Consider the following 25632-nt stretch of genomic DNA (forward strand, 5'->3'; position numbering starts at 1 on the left):
CACTGACTTCTACTGATCGAACTTTTGCTCTGCCGAGTGATGAGACTATCTAGTGATACATTTGTGCAGGATGCAAATGTCTTAAATCCACAAGTAATATTTAAATGAAAACACATGGGGAAATATTTGTGTAATGACAAGTAATTTTAAAAAGTCACAGTTTTGAAAAATGTATGGATTAAAAATATGTAAAAACCAAATGTTAATGTTCTTAAAAAAAAGAAGAAAATAGAAAAAGAGCAACTTAAAATATTCATATCTCTGTCTTCTCTAAGGTTATTATATGGTCTCAAATTAAAGAATGAATTTGACCTACTTTTTTAATGTTGCCACCAATTTAAATTAGAAAAGACACTGAATAAATTAAGTTCTTTCAGCTACTAAAACTGTTTACTTTTTTGTATGCAATGGGTATTTTTTTTTTTAATTTCTTTGCTCATGACTTGAGTTTCAAGCCATAATGTATTTTTTATGCTGGATATATTTACAACCCAAATCTTCTATGAGATATTTTGGGGAAAGGGATTTTTTTCTTAAACAAAAATAGATAATCAGTTATGATGTGACTACTTCCCCACTCTTTTTGGAAATATCCTTGAGAATTTTAATATTGATATTTATTTTTTCCCCTCAGTCTTGTTTATTCTTGAATTGTCTTTTTTTTTTTTCCCTCCATTTCTCCGTTCTCAATCCTAGGTCCCCTTACAAAGAAACAGACAGATGATTTAGGTGATAATGACGGTGCTGAAGATGAAGGTATTTTTTTTCACCAAATCTATTTGCATGACAAGGGCCTCAATCACTTTTTCCACCCCTTTCTATTTTTTTACTTCTTGTCTTTTTTTGAAGAGTTGTTTTTAATTCCCGTTTTTGATATGTTTTGTCTTCTTGCTTGTTGTTACATACAAATATAGAGTATTAATTTTTTTAAAAAATGAATGTTCAGTTTTACATTTTGATGCCAACCATTAAAATGTTTTAAAAAGAGGGGCATTTTTTTTTGTTTCTTGAACTGACTTTTGATATGTTTCATCCCACATTTTGACTGAATTTTGTCCACCTTCTTTGAACTAACAATCTCTCCCTTGTAGTCTCTCTGTGCCCATTTTGCATGTTTTCTAATCTATGTAAATATTTTCCCGAATATTAAAATGTGTTTCATTTTTACATTCGACATTTGTTTTAAAAAAACACACACACCCAATAAAATGAAGGACAAGCTGAAAGCTAATATAAAGTGTTTCTTAAGCAATATATTTTAATGTAAAAAATACTGTTTTCTGTTGATTTGCGTAAACGTCACATAAATGCAATTAAATTGTATACATAAGAAAAGGCATTACAACTATTTAGAAAACTGTAGTAAACGTTGTACAACCATTTAAGTATTCTGGACTCCTATAGTACTTTTGATAGAGTTTGTAGCTATTTTCTTAGACAAGATTCAATGAATATTCTTAATTTCAAGGAGACATAATTTCCAGATTGTCAAATAAAATATTCTGATTTTGAAACATTGCAACTATAAGCAATAGAATATTTTCTACTTCATTAATATCCAAATTGTTTCTCCTTACAACTTTCATTTGACATACAGTTCTGATTTACTCTGTAAACCTATGAACTCACTACCTAGGTTGACTTGACATTTCTGATTTCACTGTACATTTACATGGTGTTAAAGTGAGCTCATCTTTTTTGGTTCCAATCAGGATTAAAGTTTATGTTTTTTGTTTGTTTATTTTGTTATGTTTTGTAATCCCAGGTTTCAAAGTAATTGCCAGAAATCTAGAAATTAAATCTCATAACGAAAATAATAATCTGGTAAGAAAAGTTTTCCAAAATAAAATAATCTACAACCAGGACAGCAGAAGTGTTTGTTCCATGAGTTACAAGGGAACTATGGGTAAATAAATTTTTACTAAAATATTTGCATTGTTTTCATTGACATATATACATTTGATAAACTCCTTCACAACAGATAATTAAATTACAGAGGTAGAGTATTGAGAACTTAAAAATTATATTTGGTGTTAATATTTTTGAAACACAAGAATTATTTTGATTAAATGAAATGTATGACATTTGATTAAATATTTATTTACCACGAACACCAGCAGTGGATTAAAGATTAAACACAAAGCAGTCATTAATATTTTAAATAAATCATTATCGCTGTCCAAGAGTTATTATTCTGAATGCTAAATAGCTAAAAATAAACTTATACTATCAAGATGCAAATTCTGATATTTTTAAACACTATTTGAAATTTGATGCATTCAAACATTCAGGATATTTTGTGACATTGTAGAACATTAATTGCTGTTTCCAAAGCTATAAGAAGACTACTTCCACTTTCAGGCTTTGGGACTTTTTGAACCCCTTGAACATCCTTAACTCCTAGAATTTGTTATCTAAATAATACTGAAAGCATACAGGACTTCTTCATGTGTATCTTTGTAAAGGCCAAATTTTCCCAGTTTAGGCAAAGGGTTAAAATACATTATTTTCCCTATTTTAAAAATATTTCGATTGCTTATTTAATGTGTGTTTTTTTTTTTCCTTTTGTTAAAACAGCATGAAGTAAGGCATTTACCTATTTAGAGTAGGTAAGTCTGAGCGATCATAGCTAGGCTGTGTAAACCTGAATCTATTTTATAGACATGTTTTGAAGCACATTTAACATTTTTAAATAGCCATTTAAAATATCCTAAAACCCTATTAAAATGTCAGGTAGTATTCAGGTTAAGTACTAAGCCATTCAGTCACAAGAGTTATCGAATCAATAGATATTTTTAAATACTCAAAAGCTTAGAATGTCAAAGCAGTCAATTCCAGTTCGGTCTCTTCCTCTGTGTTGTTTCAGATAATTGTTTTGAAGACAAGAAAGATGAATTCAGATATCCTACAGGGGAAAAGAAACCTTTTATCGAAATTTCTGAGCATTTTTAACTCAATTCTTTTTATCATTATTTTGTAGATGTGACTGTGAATAAAAATTGTGCTCAATATTGAATTTGTTCCAAATGTTGACTCGACATCACTGGACATAAAGCAACAAATATGAAGGACTTGATAAGTACTTTCATTTACATCAGTCAGAAGTCAGGTCATCAGATCACTTATGTGAAATTCCCCATTACTTCCCAGTTCCCCTCCACCTATGCTTGATTTCAGGTCCCAGTCTCAGCCACTAAATTGTGAGGCCACCGGCCATATTCCCGGGGCTTGCCATTCACTCACTTACCCTGATGGAAGGCTTCTTTATGGAGCACTATTCTTTACTTCTAATTCTTGTTTGTGTCCCTGTCCCTGTTATCACTCTTTTGCCATATTTGGTCAAACACAATTATATCATTTTTCATTTGTTTTATAACAACAAAAAGAATGGTATATCTTTTTTTTTTTTCGGCAGAATTTCCTTTTGTCACTGAGACTGGAGGGCAGTGGCATGATCTTGGCTCACTGCAACCTCTGCCCCCGTGTTCAAGCAAACAATTCTCCTGTCTCAGCCTCCCAAGTAGCTGGGATTATAGGCACCTGCCACCGTGCCCGGCTAATTTTTGTACTTTTAGTAGAGACGTGGTTTCATCATGTTGGCCAGGCTGGTCTCGAACTCCTGACTTCAGGTGATCCACCCGCCTCAGCCTCCCAAAGTGCTGGGATTACAGGCGTGAGCCGCCACGCCTGGCAGAATTGTATGTCTTTAAGACAATTCCATAGTTAAAAACAAGACTAATCTGAAGTGACAAAAATGGTTCAAAGTAACATCCCAGGTTTCTACCAATTTACTTTAAAAATTTAAGAAGTATTTTTAAAAATTTTAATGGTGCTAATAATACCTTCATATTAACATGTCAATATTTACCCTGGGTGTGGTGGCTCCACACCCTGTAATCCCAGCACTCTGGGAGGCCGAGGCGGGCACTTGAAGTCAGGAGTATGAGACAAGCCTGTCCAACATGGTGCAACTAAAAATAAAAAAATGAGCCTGGCATGGTGGCAAGCACCTATAATCCCAGGTACTCAGGAGGCTGAGGCCTGAGAATTGCTTGAATCCGGGATGTGGAGACTGCAATGAGCCCAGATTGTGCCACTGCACTCCAGCCTGGGCCACAGAACAAGATTCCGTTAAAAAAAAAAAAAAAAAAAAAAAAAAAAAATTTAAATGCAATTTTATATCCTATATATCCTATATAGTTCCTTTTAAGACAATTTTTTGTAGGTTTTGAATATTTTTAAGCTAAAAAGATGTGTTTAATTCTGTTATGTCCAGTTTAACAAGCAGAAATTCAGCCAACACTTCTATGTTCATTCAATGGTTCTGAATGATAACTTGAGGTTCATAAAAATGACTGGAGGCACAAAAGTCTGCCTTGAAATGTGTTTTTTTATAATAGAGAAAGATTTAATCGAGGCAATACTTCACAATTTTAAAACTGTTAATCCTAAAAATTCTAAAATATGGGCAATTAAATACTTCATGAGTCCTTTAAGATGAAAAAACAAACCAGTAAACATATTTAATGCTTATATCACTAACAAATTATTCACTAAGATCATTAATGGAAGTTGTAATTTCAAACTCTGGTTGTCAGGCACAAATAAATCCCCATTAACTGCTCTAGATCTATTGACACTTGCTACATTGGCTTAAAATTTTGGTCTGTAAGAAAGATAAAATAGGTACTAAAATTTTAAATCAAGGTGTTTACTCAGACTCCAATTTTTTTTTTTTAACTTGAACTCGATTTAAATGTTTGTGTTTAGTAAGGCTTAAAACCATTGCAAATAACGGAAATTATAAACATGCCTGACAAACATTTGTACTTTCACTGGAACTGAGTTAGTATTTTAAAATTTCTGAGAGTGTTCTTATGATTTTAGTAAAGTCAGTAGATGCTGTTTAGGCAAAGTAAAAAATCTTAAGTGAAAATTCATAGTTCACAAATTCCACCATATTTATAGGTGGTTAAATATGTAAAGGCTTAAAGAGACAACTTGCCTCTGAAAAATTAATTGTAAATTAATAAGCTGCATTTATTTGCACAGAAGATAAATGCCCCCCTCAACATTATTATTAAAATGATGGATTTAGCAGATGGTATTCAATGGTAGGCTATCTGATATATTAGTTTTATTTATAAAGAGTCTGGTTCTTTCCAAAAACAAATAGTTATAATTGAGACTCCTTAGATCTGCTATTTACATTAAAAAAAACCCTATAAACTAAGCATAAAAGTTAAGCCTAAGATAGAAATTTGTAATAAAACATTATACAAAGTAAAGCCTGGCCAGGCATGGTGGCTCACACCTGTAATCCCAACTTGGGAGGCTGAGGAGGGCAGATTACCTGAGGTCAGAAGTTCAAGACCAGTCTGGCCAACATAGTGAAACCCCATCTCCACTAAAAATGCAAAATTAGCCAGACATGGAGGTGGGTGCCTGTAATCCCAGCTACTCGGGAGGCTGAGACAGGAGAATAGCTTGAACACTGGAGGTGGAGGTTGCAATGAGCTGAGATCACGCCACTGCACTCCAGCCTGGGTGACAAGAGCGAAATTCTGTCTCAAAAATAAAAATAAAATTAAAATAAAGCCTAAGATGAACCACTCTGACAATGCACTATTAAAGGCTTCCAATTTTTTCCTGTAACAGAAAATGTCCAAAGTTTCTATGGTTTCTCAAACTTTGTTAACAATATTAAGGTTTGTTATGTCCAAGAATTTTACCTATTTTAGTAAATATCATAATTACCTTTGCACCAGCCTAATAATACTTTTTATAACCTAAATCTCAGGGTTACTTCAAATGAAAAATATTTTTCAGAACACAGCATAAGAATCCTAGATAACTTTATGGAAAAGAACTGCTCAATATCTTAAGTTATTAGGCAAGGCTGAAATTTGTAAAGTTTGAAAAGGCAAATTAAAAATTAAGATTAACCCAAACTATCAGTAATACTTTTAAGCCTAATTTTCAAAGAAAAATAGAGATACCACTGAAAATAGCTCCTAGAATCCATTGTCATATTTTCAGTGTTTTCTGACAATGTCCGCTTAATTCTGTTATTAAATATAAAACGTGGCAGGTCTTCTCAATGTGTGCCTGTATTGTTTTCCAGGTGAACAGAATGGTTCTACCAAGATTTCATTACTGTTCACAGTTGGTGCTTTGTAATTCTATGTAATTTTAATTAAAGAAGAATTCTGAAACAGCCTCCCTCTGTGCTACCTCCAAGCATACAATTAGCAGAGTACAGTGTCTGCTGTGAACAGTCAGTTAATGATTTCAGTTTAATAATTTATTATTGCTTCTTCAGTGCCAGCCACACTAGAAAAATAAGAAGCTGAAACTGTATGTAGCAAAGAGGCATTTAAGGTGCACAGTTTAACAGTCTCAAAAGGATTACTTCTCTGTGTAAGTCTAACATCTCCACAAGCCCCCAAATCTTTATAAATGAATGAATACTGTTTTTTTCTCCCAAGGTTTCAAGGAGAAAATAAATGTAGATTTTCCTTTTAAATGTGTCTGTGTTTAGTGAATGGTTCCTATGTCAAAGTATCCTTCCCTCGCTACTTATAAACAAGACATTATTCTCAAATATACCTTTGGGGGATTAGAGGGGTACTAGTAACTGTATACACTGGTATTAAGTCAAATTTAAATAGTCTTTTTAAAAAGTTTGTTAAGTTCTGCAATGAGCCATTTCCCCAACTCTAAAATCTGGGCAACCGAGGTGAGCTGCAATTCTTGAACCTAAAATGATTCTTCATTTAAAGAAATCACTTTATTATTACACTAGAGAAATCAAGGCATTTACATTACACATTCTAATTTTTACAAAAAATGCAAAGCAATCTCTAAGTAATCGTTAGTTCTTTCAATAAATTCGAATTCTGTTAGTCCATTCTGAAAACTGGCACCTCGATTATAAGGATGTTGGAGAGTTAAATGTGATAAAAATTTCAAAAGCAAAGGAACAAAAATATACTATTAAATTATACTTTTTAATATTGGCATTAAAAAAGATAATACATTTGATGTAATTTTGTTTCAATTGTGGGTATAAGAGATCATGGGCTATTACATAATAGTAATGTTTTATTTATGTATATATTCAGAGCCATATATATGCATACATATAATAGTTCAAATATTTCAATCTATATAATATGTAGATAAAACTATGTTTGCTGATATACAGTTAGGCTTATCTACAGAAATCAGTGCATTTTTCATACTATTAAAATTATGTTTTATTTATATATTATTTCTAGATCCTTGTTGAAAATTACATAATTCAGGAAAAGTATGAGAAAAGCAAATATATTTAATAAAATTCCGAGCTGTAGAAATCACTTTAACCCTAAATTTTGACACTTTACACTTGAACTTAGCTCTATCCCATCCCATGTCTACATGATAAAACATAGAGCCAAAGTGTGAAGAAGAAGAGTATATTAGCTACACAAAGAAAATGAAAAAGTATTTGTCTGTTCTCTTCTTCCAAAGGGTAAGGGGAGTTGGTATACTGGATGTCCTGAATTTCCTAAAAAATATCATTCTAATGACATTTCCCTAAATGCAACAAGAGGAGCACAGATGTACATGACTTTACTGCCTAAATATTCATCTGACATTACTTAGGTAGTAAACTGAAACATCTTGCATAACACAATACTGTAATTATGTTCACCAATTGGAGCATAAATGAGTTGATGTAATCATGTTGCATTTGACACAAAGCTTTACAGTACATAAGAAAGGATAAACAGATTCTTTTATTCACAGTAGCGATAATACCATTGTCTTTAGTTTATGGCTCAGAAATGTCATGTGAAGTCTGTCATATTTTTAAAAAATAGTCCTAAGAATCATTGTCATTCTATTTCTTTTGCTTTTACTGTCACTTGAGGAATTAATCAAAATGCACTAAAATTCACATCTAATTTTAATTTGTCTCCGTTTTATAAGTCAGTTTGCAACTTGTAAACAAAATTTTGATAGAAAATAATGGATGCCTATTGCTACTTCCACAATAGCTATTTATATGAGTTGCTTAAGAAACACTTTAATAAAAACAGCAGTTTAAGAACTATGTTGAAATTATGTCCTCTTTTCACTAAGATGGAAAATGTATTCTCTGCTTCATTGTGTGTTATTTTTGAGGATAAGAACGATTGCCAACCATTTGTTTTCCAGATATTCGGGACAGTGGGGGTCCCAAACCAGTGATGGTGTATATCCATGGTGGCTCATATATGGAAGGTACTGGAAATTTATATGATGGAAGTGTCTTGGCAAGTTATGGCAATGTGATCGTCATCACAGTCAACTATCGACTTGGGGTACTTGGTAAGAAGAGTCTCTTTTTCATTTTCACCATGAATCCATGAAGTATGTGATGGTTTTGTTTTGGCTTGTTTTGTTCTGCTTTGCTTTGTTTCACCCATTTTTATATGCTTGTGGACGTTCTTGAACCCAAATTTTTTATAGTTTCAATGAATTCTATAGGTTGGTTTTAAGATGTGAAACTAAAAGGTGATGAAATTATTCACATTGTCATGGAATGTACTTCCTGGTTTATAAAACTATGACAGACAAAATGGCAGGGCCTTATTGAAGAAGAGTTCCTCTTTGAACAAATATTTCCTTCTTCTGCTTTTCTGTTTACAATACTATAAGATTGCCTGAGGTTTGGCGTGAGCTAAGACTAAGTTTACATTCTCTTCTGGAGTATGTATACGGACTCGCTTTTGGGAATGATTGTTTGCCATTGTGATGGAGGTTTCTTTGGTTTGTTGTTGTTATTTTGGTTCCATAATAATTAGTAATATTTTTCTGAATGTATTGATTGAATTATTTAATTTGAAAAAACATACATTGATTTTATAAAGTAACAACGAATTCAGTTCAATGATGTATACTCTTGCCAAAAGACTGATAAGATAAACACAAAGTGGAGATTTTTAGCTTTGATGAAAAGTATAGACAAAATATTATTTATAAAATAACTTAGGTACTCTGAGATAGGCATGTTATCTTATATAATAACCAGTTTTTAAAAGATAAACTTGCTATTCTAGCATATATTTGTTTGTTATAGTATTACCACAATTTGAGGAGTAAAATTACTGTATGATTTAGTAAAACATCTTTATCTGTGATGTATTTAATTAACAGAATTTGCTAAAATAGCACAATGCATCCACAAAATATTTAACTTTTTAATCTTAATTGTCCTCCAAGTCTTATCCCATACCATAGACTTGAAGAAGTATAAATTATAATGTTGTTTATACACAAGGAAGCACCTCACTCTTTCATTTTATTATCTGAAATATTCTGAAAAAAGGAATTTGAATTATATTCATTCCTTGGTAGTATCATATCTTTTATCCATGTTGAGAATCAGAATTTTTCCTCTTCAGTGTCATCGTAACTCCTATGTAATCATAATTCTGTGTTTATGCTTATCACAAAATATTTTAAAAGGTAGAATAATTTTTGTGAATCAAGTGTATAGTCTGGGGGAATGCGACATTTTACCAATGTGAAGGTTAAGTCTCAATCATTTTCTAGTTTCCTTTTTTGAAATTTGGAGTGTGGTGAATGACCATAGATGCACTGCGTAAGTCTAGGTATAAAATATTTCTGTAGCATTGATCAAATAAACATGAGTTCCTCCATAGTGTCTAGTCATCCATTGCTTCAAATGTTCATACGATTTCTGTGGGCTGGGATGAGTGTCTTTCCACCAATGAAAACTCTGTGTATTAGAAGACATATAAATAATTGCTCATAATAATTCTTGAATCTTAAATCTTGAATTCTTAAATCTTAATGTTGTCATTTGTTTCCTATGGAACATTTTCATCGGAAGGAGGGTTTTTAATATTTTAATGCATTGAATTTTAATTGTAGTATTGTTGAGAGCTCAGTTGTTTTTGTTGATTATTATTCTTATATTTTTCTAATTTTTCAAGTTGAAAATCCTGAGCAGTGACCAATTTGCCAGATAAAACTTTACATTGAAATGCTAAATTATGGTAACAGTGTTTTTAAGGACTTGAACCTCCAGTTATTCATATATACTTATTTTATTTAAGAAATGCTTTGGCCACAACTTTTTTTTGCCTCTTTCTGTTATTGGTTCTGTTTATATAAAGCAAGATTTCATAAAATAAACTTTGTTGTTATGTTAACATAAACTTTACCCATTCTTTTTCCTTTTACGTATTCAGAACTGATGAGGACTTGACTTTGACCTGATTTTAATCCTATATTCATGCCCATACCCCATTTTAAATGCCACACTGTGAGGATTGGATTGCAAGGCAATGGATTAACTCGCTAAAATATAAAGAACTCAGTCAGTCACTTGGTTTAGATAGTAGCAGAGAGCAGACAGTGTTGATGTTATTGAAGTATGATTTCCCAGTGTTAAATATTTGTTCTGGCTCTACTGTACCCTAGAATATAACATTTAATTGTCTCCTCTCCTTTATTTCTCTTAAACACATTATACACTGATGACAAGCCGAAGGCTGTCCTTGATAGGCCTCCTCTCAACATGACAAAACATAAACTCTGTGAAACATTGTTTAGGTAGACTTTAAGACATTAGTTCTCGAACAGATGTATTCTGGTCACTTTTTTCCAAAAATATATGTTGGGTATTGTGAAAATGTATTTAAATAAATTAATTCATAAAAAAGAAGTTATCAGAACACTTGTTTCAGCATACTTTGCATGAGTGCCACACCACAGCAAGATCAGCAGCTCATCTGACAGGAGAACTGCAACAATAAAGACTGTAGACTTTTGAGATTGATGTTGTGAATAATTTGTCTAACAGTAAAAAGGTAAGCCAAGGTTTCTTGGGTGTGGGATCCAAGACTATGGCTGTCTAATTTGCACTTGAGTGATTAAGTAGGAAATAAGATATGATCCCACATCCGAGGAAATCCTGAGCTGTGTTTTCACTGGGGTGTTTTGGTGTGAAAGAAATAGATTTGGGGGTCCAATGGACAAATTGGGTAATTATAAGATCATTGATTTGAGGCGACTGGCTGGAACAATCAGGATGTCTGGAACAGGTAGTACAATTTGTGTTGATTTGAACTTACCATGTGGAGGTGGTGGGGAATCTTACAAGTTTTGTTTTTTGCTCTTTGTTTTTAGTGATGAGTGGAGATGTGATAATGTTTCAATTAGAAAATTCGTACAGCTATCTAGCTGCCAATTTTTCAGTTTAAAGATTTCATGTTAAAAAAATTTGTTTATTACAAAGTCAGAATAGAACAGAAGAAAAAAATACCTCCACCATTCCTCAGAAGAAGCTAGTAACAGATCAGAATTAGTTCTTCTACCAACACCCTTTAGTGGTTTCCTTTCGAGTGGTAACACAGAATATCACTCTTACTGTGTTGTGTATGATTTTCCCCCACACTGGAAATGCTATTCGAAATGATAGGAAAAGCTGCCAATAAGATTGACAAAGAGGGAAGGGAATGCTGGACTCTGCCTGCTAACCCCACTCCCCAGTTTCATGTTAGAGCTCCTGGCGACCTCCTACCATTTAGTTTCACACTTCTTATACACTAAATATTTAACTTTTCTTTCAGTTTTGACTATACACATTCTTTGTCCTCAGCCAGTTTTGACATAAACTTTCCATATTTGCTTTCTTCAGCATCTATTATTTGATACATTGTTACATAGTCCTTAAATATGTTTAAAATTATTGTTAGTAGGGTAACTATAGAATGTTTTTTAAACATTCTAGTGTATGGTTTATAATCATCTTAGAAATGTAGGGAGAAATGGCCAGGTGCAATGGCTCATGCCTGTAATCCCAGCACCTTGGGAGGCCAAGGTGGGTGGATGGCCAGCCTGGCCAACATGGTGAAACCCCGTCTCTAGTAAAAAGGCAAAAATTAGCTTGGCGTGGTGGTGGGATCACAGCTACTCGGGAGCCTGAGGCAGGAGAAGCATCACTTGTACCTGGGAGGCGGAGGTTGCAGTGAGCCGAGATCACGCCATTACACTCCAGCCTGGGCAATAAGAGCGAAACTCCGTAAAAAAAGAAAAAAAGAAAGAAAGAGAGAGAGAGGAAAAGAAAGAGAGAGAGGAAAAGAAAGAGAGAAAGAGAGAGAGAAAGAAAGAAAGAGAGAAAGAGAGAGAGAGAAAGAAAGAAAAAGAAAGAAAAAGAAAGAAGAAAGAAAGAAAGAAGAAGAAAGAAAGAAAGAAAGAAAGAAAGAAAGAAAGAAAGAAAGAAAGAAAGAAAGAAGAAGTGAAAAGAAATGCAGGGAGACATACTTGACGTGTTCTTAAAGGGGGGAAATAATTAAAATCAAATGTTCTGATTGTAACTAGGGTAAACATGTTCTTATGGACAAGAATTATAGAATATATAAGATAAGAATTGAAAGAGAATATAAAATAAATCACTACTAGATGAGATGTTGTCCACTAAACATTTTTTAAAATAGAAATTATTTAAATGATAATATTGACAAAGCTCAAACATGAAAAAATATATTAAGTAATTTATCATTAAAATGTTTCAACCACTTATTTAAATTTAGAATAAATCTATAAATTAAATTACTTTTGGAGTAAAAGAAAAATTTTATTACCCCTGTGAGGATCTTACTTGGGCAAACAAGATTTTAATCTGGTGGAAATTTAATCAGTTACTTTTATCTTGACATAAATATCTTGGAGGCAATTATGCAATTCATAATTCTAACCCATGTGATTTATTTTAGAAAAAAAAGTTTTAAATATTTTAGAAGTACTGATATCTATCTGGAAATTTGGCACAGTTTTGGAAAAGGATCTAATTAAATATTTGACTTGGTAATTGAATATGTACACCACCCATCCATGGAAAAAAATAATTTAAAGTGCTAGCTCCCTTACTTATATTTAAACATTACATTTAGCTTACTTTATAATTCTATGTGGGGCTAAATTGTTTAAAACAAGCTTTTGTTAACTTTACTGCATATACGTTTAATGAACACCTTAATTTATTTTTATTCTATTAGATATGGTTAATGAAATTTTTTGATTCTTAAAATTAGACTATCTATGCCATAATAATGCTTCAAGTATTATTAGATAAATGGCAACAATAAATATAACTTTAGGCCAGGTGTGGTGGTGCATGCCTGTAATCTCAGCACTTTGGGAGGCTGAGGCAATAGGATCACTTGAGCCCAGGAGTTCAAGACCAGTCTGGGCAAAATGGTGAGATTGTGTCTCTGCAAAAAATTTTCAAAACGTTAGCCAGGTGTGGTGACACATGCTTATATTCCGGGCTAGCCAGGAGGCTGAGGCGGAAGGATCAGTTGCGCCTGTGATCCCACAACTGCCCTCCAGCCTGGGTGACAGAGTGAGATCTGTCTTAAAAAGGGTCTGTGTGTGTGTGTGTGTGTGTGTGTGTGTGTGTGTATATAAAACTTTGGTGTGGTCAGTCTTCAAATCAGTAACACTTGTTTTCAGCATTATACACCTTTTCTGAAGGATAAAAGTGAGGACACTATAATTTTTATCTTTAAAAAAGAGCTTTCAATGTAGTTGAGGAGAAAAATAGAGAATAATAATTGATATTCTACTTTATATTTATAACATATTGATTTATTAATTGATCTATATGAATAGATTCACTTGATATATAAAAAGAAAACAGAACGAGAGAAAAGTAAGGAAGGGTAGCATATCTGATGGATTAGTAAGGATATAGTAATTGATGTTTATATTTGAATCTGATTGGCCTAGGAGCAAGGAAATTTGCTAAAGCCTGTGTATTGATCATGATTTACGGAGTAATTCCTCAAGTGGTACAGTGTTTTGTCATTGTTACTCCTGTTTATTGCATTGTTTTTGTTTCTGTCTGATTCTTTAAAAGAACCCCAAAAAACAAAAGTCTCAAACTCCAAAACAAATAAACAAAAAACTTCAAGTGTGATCATATATTTAAGAGTAATATTTAAACAAATGTTAAATTTTATACGATTGTAATATTCTACAACACATCCAAATGCGTTCTGGAGATGTAGAAAGAGAAGGAGTCAGTTTGTCTATAGAGTCCAGACTGTTTTCATGGAAATGGTTGTACTGGAGGAAGGCCACGAAGAGTGGATTATCCTTGATATTAATTGAAGGAACGGGAGAAAGACAATCTTTATTTTTATTTTCATTTATTCATACTAATTTGAAAAAGTGGAAGTAATTGGTGACAATGCACACAAATAAATAGATTGGTAAAATCATATTTGAATAGTAATACTTATAGAGAAAAGGATACAGAAAGTTAGGTCATGAATATGTACAACAGTTGAACACAGATGCATTTCCTAGTTTTCTAGAAGCGCAGTAAAATATAATGGATTAAATTTCATAATTATCATAATCATAAAAAGGAAACAAACATATTCACCAGAAAAAAATACGCAAATAATAGTTTCTCTTACATTGTACTACAGAAGAATTTATCATATGGGTTGTACTGCTTCTATCTGAAACGTGACAATATAGGAATTGTCTGATAGTCTTAGTGTCATTATAAGGTGCAAAAACATTCTCAGTATATGATTATTTATAGTAACCTTCTGTAAAAGCCAAAGACATAATAAAGGCAGCTGGGGAACAAAAGCGGCGAGGCCGAGGGCTAGGCCTGTGTCCTCCCACGGACAACCGTGACTTCCCAGCAGCCCCTGTGCCGGGCCCGCGGGGTTCGTGGGGGTCCCTGGCTTTCACCCAGGGTGTGTGTCTCGTCAAAGGGGGGCACCCCGTAGCGTCATAACTTCACAAGTGCTCATAACTTCTATAATGTCATTTTAGCAAAGAGCTACCCAAAGGCAATCTGGGTAAGATATTTGGTGATTTCACTTATAATAGGATAGAGCTAAAATCCAATTTAGAGCAATGGATGGTTTATTTGATCCATAGATTTCTTCTCTCAAATATGTTATGTCAACTGGGTTTTAATAAGGGCTGGATGGTAATCAATTTTAGATTGAGTACTAAAATGAGCTCCTGGAATAGAGAAACTATTTGTCCTTTGGCGGCAAGTGCGGGGGACAACTTTAGATAGGTAATGATATTTTGCAAAGTTGACTGTTCATTATTTTTATTCCCTTACTCCCTCCAAAATGGTTTCAGGTGGACAGCAGTAAAAACAACTATTCATTTATGCCCAAAACATAGAAAAAATCTGAAAGTAAGCACGTCAATTATTGTGGATGTTAGTTAAAAGAAGAAAAATGGTGTGTTTTAGGTAATTCATTCATTTATTTGTTCAGCCATTTATTCCCCTATTCTCTATAAATTGAGCAGTATTATGTATGTCATTCTCTTAGCTATTAAGGATATTGTGAAAAATAGATATATGTGAACCTTGCTATCAGTAGATTGTTAGCTTTAGGGAAGGTAGAAAATAAATAATTAAACAAATCATATAGTTTACATAGATAATGATTGAATGCAAAGTTAATTTTCTTAGCAATTACCTACATAAATTCTAGAGAAATAGTGCAATGAGAAGGGAGCTACTTTATTTTAGAAACACAGAGCAGTTTCCCTGAGGAGGTAACATTCAAGTTTCCATTTCTTTTCTTTCTTTTCTTTCTTTTTTCTTTTCTTTTCTTTCCTTTCCCTTTTCTTTCTCTCCTTCCTTCCTTCCTTCCTTCCTTCCTTCCTTCCTTCCTTCTTTTTCTTTTTTTTTTTTTAAGATGGAGTCTCCCTCTGTCACCCAGGCTGGAGTGCAGTGGCTCACTGCAACCTCTGCCTCCCAGGTTCAAGCAATTCTCCTGACTCAGCCTCCCAAGTAGCTGGGACTACGGGCGCCCACCACCATGCTCGGCTAATTTTTTTTATTTTTAGTAGAGATGGGCTTCACCGTGTTAGCAAGGATGGTCTCGATCTCCTGACCTCATGATCCGCATGCCTCAGCCTCCCAAAGTGCTGGGATTACAGGCGTGAGCCACCGCACCCAGCCCCATTTCTTATACTCTACTGAGAAAACCCTTGTCAAGATTCCCAAAGACCTCTAGATTGCCAACTCCATTAGTCACTTCTCTGTTTTTATCTTGTATGATCACTTCTTAGCACAGGACACAGTTAACCATTCCTTTTTTGGCCTGCTTGTTTCGTGGTATCACCCAGGATTTTCCTCCTACCTCCCTGACTGCTTCGTCTCAGTCTCCTTTGCTGACTACCCTGACCTCTAAATGTTGTGCAATTAAGCATAATTCTTGGCTCTCTATCCTTCTCTCTCTATGATAGGCCTTAAGGAACCCTGTGCATTGCCAAATGCCATCTCTGTGGAAGTGACTTTTCAAAACTGTATCTTCAAGACTAACCCTTCCTCAGACCTCCAGCCTTTCATATACTTCTGTGTACCAACCCTTCCATGTAGATGCTAATGAATATCTCAAACTTAACATGGCTGAAATATGTTGAATTTCTCAGACCTCCTTTCCTTATTGACTTCCACAACTAAGTTATAATATTATTATGTCATTCTGTTAGTTATTAAGGATATTGTGTAAATCCTTAAATTATATTATAATAATTAATTATAATAGTTAATTAAATATATTTACAAAAGTATAAATATTATAATTTATAATAAATATTATAATATAGTCAATAATGAAATACTATTATATATTTAAATTTTTAATAATAGTTATAATTAAATCTATATCTAATTATAAGTATCGAATACTATAATTATAATTATTATAAGATTATAGCCTAGTTGTAGAAGTCAATAATAACCTAATAATCATTGCAACAAGAGCAATAGTAATAGTGGCCACATTCATTGAAGACTTATATTCTAAAATTTGTTTTAAGCAGTTTGCATAGATTGCATTATTAAATTCTCACAACTCTATGAGGTAGCATTGTTAGTTTCCAGATTTCATAAATGCAGAAACAAGTGAGTAGAGAGGCTAACTAATGTATTTACAGTCACACAGGCTAAACAGCATTCAGTGGTGGAGCCAGGATTCTAACCTCTCAACGCAACACTGTACTGATGTCATTGGCCTTATCCATCTGGATGATCAAGTAAAAACTGTTTATTTTTCTAAGTTTTCTAAAATGCTAGATTTAAATCAGCAAAATTATCTTTTAAAAACATGCATTATAACAGCTCACTTCTCTGCTTAACCCACTCTAGTGGCTTTCCATTATTCATTTAGCATAAAATTCAAAGTTTATCCCTGCCTTGTCTGGCAAAAGCCCTCTTAGTTCATCTCAAAACACTCTTCTTGTCTGTTCCAGTGGTCATTTATTCTTCATACACATCAAACTTTCTCCCATTTTAGGCATTATATGCCTGGTGTTTCCTCTACCCCAGAGCTTTGTGGGGCCAGTTCTTTATCATTCTGATTTTGGTTTAAATGTCATCTTCTCAGGGAGATCGTCCATGTTCATCCAATCTAACAAGAGCCATCACTTCATGCCATCTCCCTTTTAAAATTGTCCGCATTACTGCATTACAGTTATCATCCCTGATTATCTTCTGTTTATATTGGTATTGTTCATTTTGTTATTGTCTAGCTCCACAGAGCCCAAAATAGTTTCTGGCATAGGATATTTTATCAGAAAATATTTGTTAATGAATTTAAACTGCATCTCAAGAGTCAATAGGTGTTGATCAGATGTGGTCGTAAAGTGGAGAAGGCAGAGCTGTGGGCAGAAAAGAGGGTCTATGTGAAAACCAGAGGAAGGAAACAGTTTTGCATGCTAACAGAGCTGAGCAGACTCAGCTGGAATGCTCAGTGTTAAATAAGGTTAAAAACATAGGCAGCAGGCTGTGCAGCACCTTGTTAAAGATTTAGGACTTCTATGAACAATCAGAAACAATCATAAGACACTGAGCAGGTAAGGGACATGATTAGATCTGCATTTTAAAAATGTTTTGGTAGGCCTAGACCTTGATCAAAGCTGACATTCTGCTGTGGATACAAAAAGCACAGCTAATACCTCATTAAAGTGAGACGGTTGGTAGTCAATGCAAGGCAGATATTTTGCTCATAGAAGATTGAGGGACCTGCTGAGGCTAGACTCACTCAGGTAAGTATAAGAATCTATATTTTATACAAAGAGCAACACAGATTTTGGCAGTTTTTCTTCCTTTATTTTAATAATGGAGTCAATCAAACCAGCATTGTGAAGAGTTCTTCTGAATGCCTGCTTTGAAGGAGTGAGAATCAATATCAGTTATATTTCAGAGACTGGCAAATATGAGAGATTATAATATAGTAACTTGTATCATGATGCCTCCTTATTTCTTAATGTTTCTATGGTATTAATATGGCTTCATTTAAGTTTTGAGTTGTCCTAAAGAGGATATCTTATTATTTTTAATTATTGTCTTAATAGTGTTTGGGCAAATTCTGGGAGGAATTTGAGAATATGTGGTTTGTGATTTTCTCAAGTTGTTAAGATCAGTTATTTGGAATAAGACTACGGAACATAGTATCAAAATTTCCCTCATTCCTAGTTAAAGCATTCTTCTGGGACTGGAATTCAACAACCATTTCCAGGTATTGATAGGATTACAACTAACCAAACAATAAACAAAAATACATTTAGCTTTCTTTCAGAGAAGTCATCCTTTTAACTCATTCATTCATTTATTCTTTCATTAATTCCACAAACATTTATTAAGCACCCACTATAGCCTTCTAATTATTGGTGTTTACAATGTTAAAAAAGTCAGCCTCAATCCTTCGTCTCTGGACCTCAGAGTGAGTGAGAAAAAAATGACATTAAACAAATAAACAAAACATTGAATGACATTAAACGAACAAAACATTAATACAAATTTTGATGAGTTGTATTTCCAAAAGAACAATGTGCTACAAAAATGAATTTTTTTGAAATGTAGACTGAGGGTTTCAGCACAGTTTTATGAGTTTTTCCTGCATGCATTTACAAAATTAAATATTACAAGACAGATAAAATATTTTGAAATAATTTTAAAGCTGTAAAATAATTAGAAGCATAAAAAAGCAACTGTGGAAAAATGCAAAATCCAGACAAACAAACAGACCACCTATAACCAACCAGGCAAAGTTCTCCATCTGAATTAAATGAGCAAAACTGGTTTGTAAAATAGAAAATACACAGGGAAAATATCCCAGGAGAGTGACTAGCCCTTAGGTAGATATTTGATCTGTGGAATGGACAGGTAACCTTGGAACTTTGCAGAGAAAATAAAACGTTCTCTTCTTCACCTGCCTATAACTCTGAGAAAAGTCATGAAGTGTAATAAATTAGCTGCATTACTGACTTTTTAACAACAAAGATACGGGTCTTTTCTTCAGCCAGGGTCAGTTTTTTCTCTCTGTTACAAAAAGACAATGAGGGCTTGGATTTTGCTTTTTAATTTTGTTCTGCCTTTGAGTAGTTCTTTCTTTTTTTTTTTTTTTTTTTTTTTTCAGTAAGGAACTAAGGCAGTACTCCCTTACCTTCCCATGACCTGGTGTCATGATCTTTGATGTTCTGCCCACATTTACTGATTTGCCTTTAAAATATAGTGCAATTTCATATGCCAAGACATCTTGTTTATTCTTTCTAAAATCCTTTAGAAAGGGATTTCTAAAGTCTTTCCTTGAACTACTTACTCTGTAAACATATGGTTACTACTCCTTTTCCTGTGTCTTTTTAGTTTTAATTTGCAGAGTTCATTTTTTAAATCACCTTATGTTAGTTTTCTTCTTTCTATTCCCATTGCTACTACCTACTTACCTTGGGTTATCAAGTGGGTTTTTGGCTGACCCCTCAAACTCCAGACCTAAATTCACATGCCAATTTCATCCCACACCACAACCGGGCAAATTACTTTAATGCAAGAGCACCAGTTTTCTTTAGCTTTTCCGCTGCTCCACATCTCTAACCGGTTCTCACTGACTCTGGGATCCATTCCACAGTTTTCCTGTCATTCCAGATCTGCTGAATTACTTTGCTCTTCTTCTTGTCAAACTTTACCTTCTATTGGTTTCTGAGGAAGCCTTTTCAGGCAGGCCATACTAGACTCCTCACTGCCTAGGACGATCCTTTCCAACAGCTGACCTGCCACAAATACCCATCTTTCTCAATCGTTGTAGCCCAATTATCTCTCTCCCTTCCATTCTTCGGGCTTCATTGATCCCTCTCTTCTCTCTGCTCCCGTGGCATAAGCAGCTTAGTCTTTACTTTGGTATGCATAATACCAATCCTACTTGCTATGGTTATGTATATTAACTGCTTAATATGGTAGATGACTCACCACCCAAATTAAAAAATAAACACTGGATCTTATCTGGTTTTCCAATTTTATTAAGACAACAGACTGCTCTGCATACATAATCAAAAGTCATCAGTAAACATATGAATGAATTCACTGTGTGTTCTTCTCAGGATATGCATTTCTAGGAATACAGAGCAGGTAGAAAGAGTGGCTGGTGATATGGAATGCGAGTAGTAAAGTGTATTAACCATATGCTTACACAGGCTTCCTTTCAAGTCCCAAATATATGAGGTGAGGCCTTATCCTGGCTAACACGGTGAAACCCCGTCTCTACTAAAAATACAAAAAGTTAGTCGGGCGTGGTGGCGGCGCCTGTAGTGCCAGCTACTCGGTAGGCTGAGGCAGGAGAATGGAGTGAACCCGGGAGGCGGAGCTTGCAGTGAGCCGAGGTGGCGCCACTGCACTCCAGCCTGGGAGACAGAGCGAGACTCAGACTCAAAAAAAAAAAAAAAAAAAAAAAAACAAAAAAGAGTAGCAATCCTTTACCTCAATGCCAGTGGCAAGAAAGTCTCCTGGATTTTCTAGAGAAATATTCCTCGTTCTGAGACTATAATGCATGAAAGCTGCAATTTATTTTAAATTGAATAGCTATTTCTACATTTTCCATAATATTTGCATTCTTCTGGTTCCTGCTCAGCATGTGGTAAGTGAAAACGTTGGTGCTCATAAGCACTAGATAAACATGAAAATAGTGTTGAAATGCTACTTTTTGAATTAAAATGCAATAGTCCCCCCTTATCCACAAGGGATATGTTCCAGAACGCTCAGTGACTCTCTATAACTGCGGATAGTACAGAACCTTAAGTAAACTACTTCTTTATGCATATGTACCTATGATAAAGTTTAATTTATAAATTAGGCACAGTACTATATTAACAAAAATAATAATAAAACAGAGCAATTAAAACAGTATACTGAAATAAAAGTTATGTAAATCAAGTCTTTGTCTGAAAATATCCTACTCTACTATAAGATATTTACCTATTTTCGGACCATGGTTGACCAGAGGTAACTGGAGAGTAAAACTGTGAATGAGGGAAGACTGCTGTACATACGATATTGCAGAAAGGATAACTATTCACTTTATATAGATAATAGGCTTTGGAACCTGTAACTTTTTCAGTCTCAGCTTAATGTTGTTCTTTTGTAAAGATAAGAAATAAAAGGAAATTGTTTGTAGTTTAACTTTGCGTTTTGATATTTCATCTATCTTGAATTGAATTACAGGTGCACAACCACTATCACAAATCGAGATTTGGGTGCAGTCTTAAACCAATCCCTGATTACCCTCACACCCACTCGTCTTTGACAGTGTAGTCAGGACCATAGACTTAATTATATTCTAAAATTTTTCCCCAAATATGGAACAAACGGCATTTCTCGACTGATTTATATATTGGTAATTTCACCATTTACAAACCTTTTTAAGAGGTGAGGCATATCCCTGAGATGAAACATATCTAAGAGAAATACTAATTTCTGTTCTAGTATTTGCTAGCTTCTTGCATCTGAGCTTTGAAAAAAGCCATCTTTACTGGAGAAGTCAGTTCTCTCAGAGGATACACAACATGCTCAAACAGAAGTAAGTTATTCAAAAAGATTCTTTGTGGTAATATCACCATAATTAGGAGCAATTTTCTGACAGGAAAAAGAGATGAGTTTATTCTTATGTTATTTAATTATGCTAGAATTCTTTATGTTTTTGACTTTGTATGAAAATAAGCTTTAAGAAATACTCATTATTCTTTTTCAATACAAATAAAACAATTGCTTCAGTAGATAGTGTTTTTCCTTAAAATATACCACAATTTTATCTGCTTTAAGTAACAAGAAATTGGGATTTTAGTGAATATATTTGGCTCTTCTGTTTTAGTATCAATCTGTGCTATTTACTAAAGCAATTTATAGTCTACAATTCATATTTGGGTTTTTTTTTTGGAAGAACAGAGACCACAGATCAGATATATAACTTTTTCCCTGATTCCAGGTTGATCTGCATCTATATGAGAAAAATTTACATAGTCCCTTAGCGATATTTTACTATAATTCATACAATCTTGTTATTTAGGAAAGTAAATAAATAATTCATTTACCTATTTTTACCCTTCCTAGTGCTAGAAAGTATTTGTGAGAGCATATACAATAACATTATGTTGAGATAAACAATAAATCAGGTTTAGGGAAAACAGAAGACTTGAAAAGGCAAATAGTCTCAAAATATTTTCCAAGTTGATGAATTGAAACTCTACCAGGTTTTATTCATTTTTTAATATCAGAAGGTTGTGAAACATGACAAGTCTTCAGAGAAATCAGAGTTATTCTAGGCACTAAGCTCTGCAAAAGAAATTTCTCCTGTGGGACTTTATATGTTGGGGACAATTACAAAAACAGAATTCTATGATAAAAATGCTTTTAAATAGAAATAAGCCAAAACCGTGTAGTTTGTTTTTATTTACTATCCGTACTTCCATGTACTCTGTTTAGCTGTAACCATCTACTCCATGCATTAGCTTTTCTCTACCTATTCAGAGTCAGCCTCCAAGTGGAAATGCTCAGGGATTCCAATGGCCAAAAGACGCAGCAGGGGTGATTAATAAGTAATAATGATTGCTATGTATGTGTGTATTCTGTAGGTAAATGTTCTAACTGAATATTGTTTTGCATGAGAAAACTACTGATTATAGGTTGAACATTTCTAATCCAAAAATCTAATATCTGAAATGCTCAAAAATCAGTGTTTAAAATTACCTTCTGGCTGTGTGTATAAGGTATATATGAAACAAATTTTGTCTTTAGAATTAGATCCTTGTTATGTACATGCAAACATTCCAAAATCCAGAGAAATCGGATATTTAAAACAATTCTGATCCCCAAGCATTCTGGGTAACTGTTACTCAACCTGTATTTCACTTTTCTGATCCATTAATATAGAAAATCTGAATCAATCGGTTTAAATAAAAAAGAGCTTCTCTGTGGCTTGCCAAGTTCATCCACTATCTTTAAGAAGGAGAGAGAATTTACTTATTTTTCTTTTTTAAAATGGTACCATATAATTAAGAAAGCCAAAATTTTGTTTTCTCTTATTCTCTTAAAAAATATCTACTTGCGGCCGGGTGCGGTGGCTCAAGCCTGTAATCCCAGCACTTTGGGAGGCCGAGGCAGGCGGATCACGAGGTCAGGAGATCGGGACCATCCTGGCTAACACGGTGAAACCCCGTCTCTATTAAAAATACAAAAAAATTAGCCGGGCGTGTTGGTGGGCGCCTGTAGTCCCAGCTACTCGGGAGGCTGAGGCAGGAGAATGGCGTGAACGCGGGAGGCGGAGCTTGCAGTGAGCCGAGATCGCGCCCCTGCACTCCAGCCTGGGGGACAGAGCAAGACTCCGTCTCAAAAAAAAAAAAAAAAAAAAAAAAAAAATCTACTTGCTATATTGTCCCTTTTTTTTCTTCTTTGGTTCTATGCTTCTGTTACAGTCTTTATGTAATAGTTTTTAAAAACCTGCTATTTTTTGGAAATAGAATTAAAATTGAGTAACTTCAATTTAATGCCATGTCAGTTAATTCTCTAAGACTGTTCTATATGACTCAAGTGATAGTCAGTGGAAATTCCTAGTTGCATAAGATCAACAAATCCCAATTAAAGATATTCTCATATAATTTTTAAGTGTACATATATATACAACTTCTATAGGTTAAAAATTGGTCTATTAGCCTAAACTTGAATCTGTCATAAGTTGTGAGTCTGTTCTCTTAAATGTTTCTTATATAAATCTCTCTATCCACCACCTACTACTTTTGGACTGGTGCTGTCCAACAGAAATATACGGCAATACACATACATAATTTGAAATATTACAGTAGCCGTATTAAAAGTAAGAAGAAATAGATAAAATTAGTTTTAAATATTTATTTCATTCAAACTAATATATCCAAAATATTATCATTTCTAAATGCAGTCAACATAAAATTATTACTGGGATACTCTGAATTTTTTATACTTTGAAATATGCAATGTACTTTATATTGTACTTACAGAACATCTCAATTTACATGCTAAATCTTCAACAGCATGTGTAGTAGTCCCACTAAACAATACAGGTGTGCATAACAGAAAACACTGTTTGGCACTGCTTCATTTAAAAACAATTAAATCAACTAAAATTAAATAAAGTAAAAAATGCAGTAACACAGTAACACGAGCCACATTTCAAGTACTCAGTAGTCACATGTGGCTATTGGTTACCATGTCAGACAACACACAGTTCTACGCTGTTGTAACTAAAGTTTTTAATTATATACACCTGTTGGGAGAAATATTTGAAACAGGAACCCTCAATTCATGGAAGTATTTATAAATTATATACATGCACGTGATATGAATATATTATGTATGCTATAAAATGATAGAAGACAGAAATTTTGAAGATTAATGAGTATTTTAAAATAATAATGTTATTATTAATTTTTTTAAAAAACAAATCTTTTTTAATGCTCTGTGTTAGGAAAACACTTCGTTATTTTTAAGATATTCCTTTTACATTTTGTCTTCCAGAGGTTTGGAAGAGTGTTTCTAAGATCAGTTTAATGTTTGGCTTTAATGGCTGTTACAGCTGAAAGAGATGATTCACAAAGACACAAAAGTACAATAACACATTTAAGGAGCAGTCCATTGTTAATCACAGTATATTTAAATCCACATAATAGTCTTATGGATAATTCTGAGAGCTGAATACTTGTAAAATAGGATTAAATTGTCATGGTTTCTACCTTGTAATGTGGTTGGCTAAAAGCTCATTCTTAGAGTAAAAAGGAAAAAAATGTCAGCTTTGCCATTTTATGTGACTCATTGGTACTTGTACAATCTTCAATCTGTGGTTTATTTGCAAAAATCCTTTGAACCACTTGCTCCATTCAAATGCCAGTTTTATTAAAATTGAATAACATAGACACTAAATACACTTAACTAGGCTCATGTAATCAGTTATGCCCTTGTTTATTGTGGTTTTTAAAAAAATTAAATAAACTAAAATTAAATAAAGCAATGTGCTTTAAAACAATAAAAGTGAACAAAGGTGTAAGGGGCTGCTAGACATCTCCCTGCCCTCAGGGGACCACATGTGCTGTGTATGACATGTGTGTATTGACATGTGCACATATCTGACATGTTTGACTTACATAACCAGGAAAGGGTATGTATATTTTAAAAGTTAGATTTCTTTTTTCTTTTATAAAAGATGCATATAAATACAGGTTTTGCTATTTTTTCTCCCACACTCATATGGATCGTGCTGTGTCTCCCTTGACTAAGCA

At 33.7% G+C, this 25632-nt stretch overlaps 1 protein-coding gene across 8 annotated transcripts in view; it reads left to right on the forward strand.

The window, feature by feature from the left end:
- The window catches only part of NLGN1 (neuroligin 1), a 906211-nt gene that overhangs the window by 404081 nt on the left and 476498 nt on the right, over positions 1-25632 (forward strand). For 7 of the 8 annotated variants that reach the window (XM_030822834.1, XM_030822833.1, XM_030822835.1 and 4 more), the window contains one exon: positions 8206-8358. In XM_030822834.1, the coding sequence (XP_030678694.1) occupies positions 8206-8358 (153 nt within the window). Of the gene's footprint in view, positions 1-696; positions 757-8205; positions 8359-25632 lie in introns of all 8 variants that reach the window. The other variant, XM_030822832.1, reaches the window with a different exon arrangement.

This window comes from Nomascus leucogenys, chromosome 11 (assembly GCF_006542625.1).
Source record: "Nomascus leucogenys isolate Asia chromosome 11, Asia_NLE_v1, whole genome shotgun sequence".
NCBI lineage: Eukaryota > Metazoa > Chordata > Mammalia > Primates > Hylobatidae > Nomascus > Nomascus leucogenys.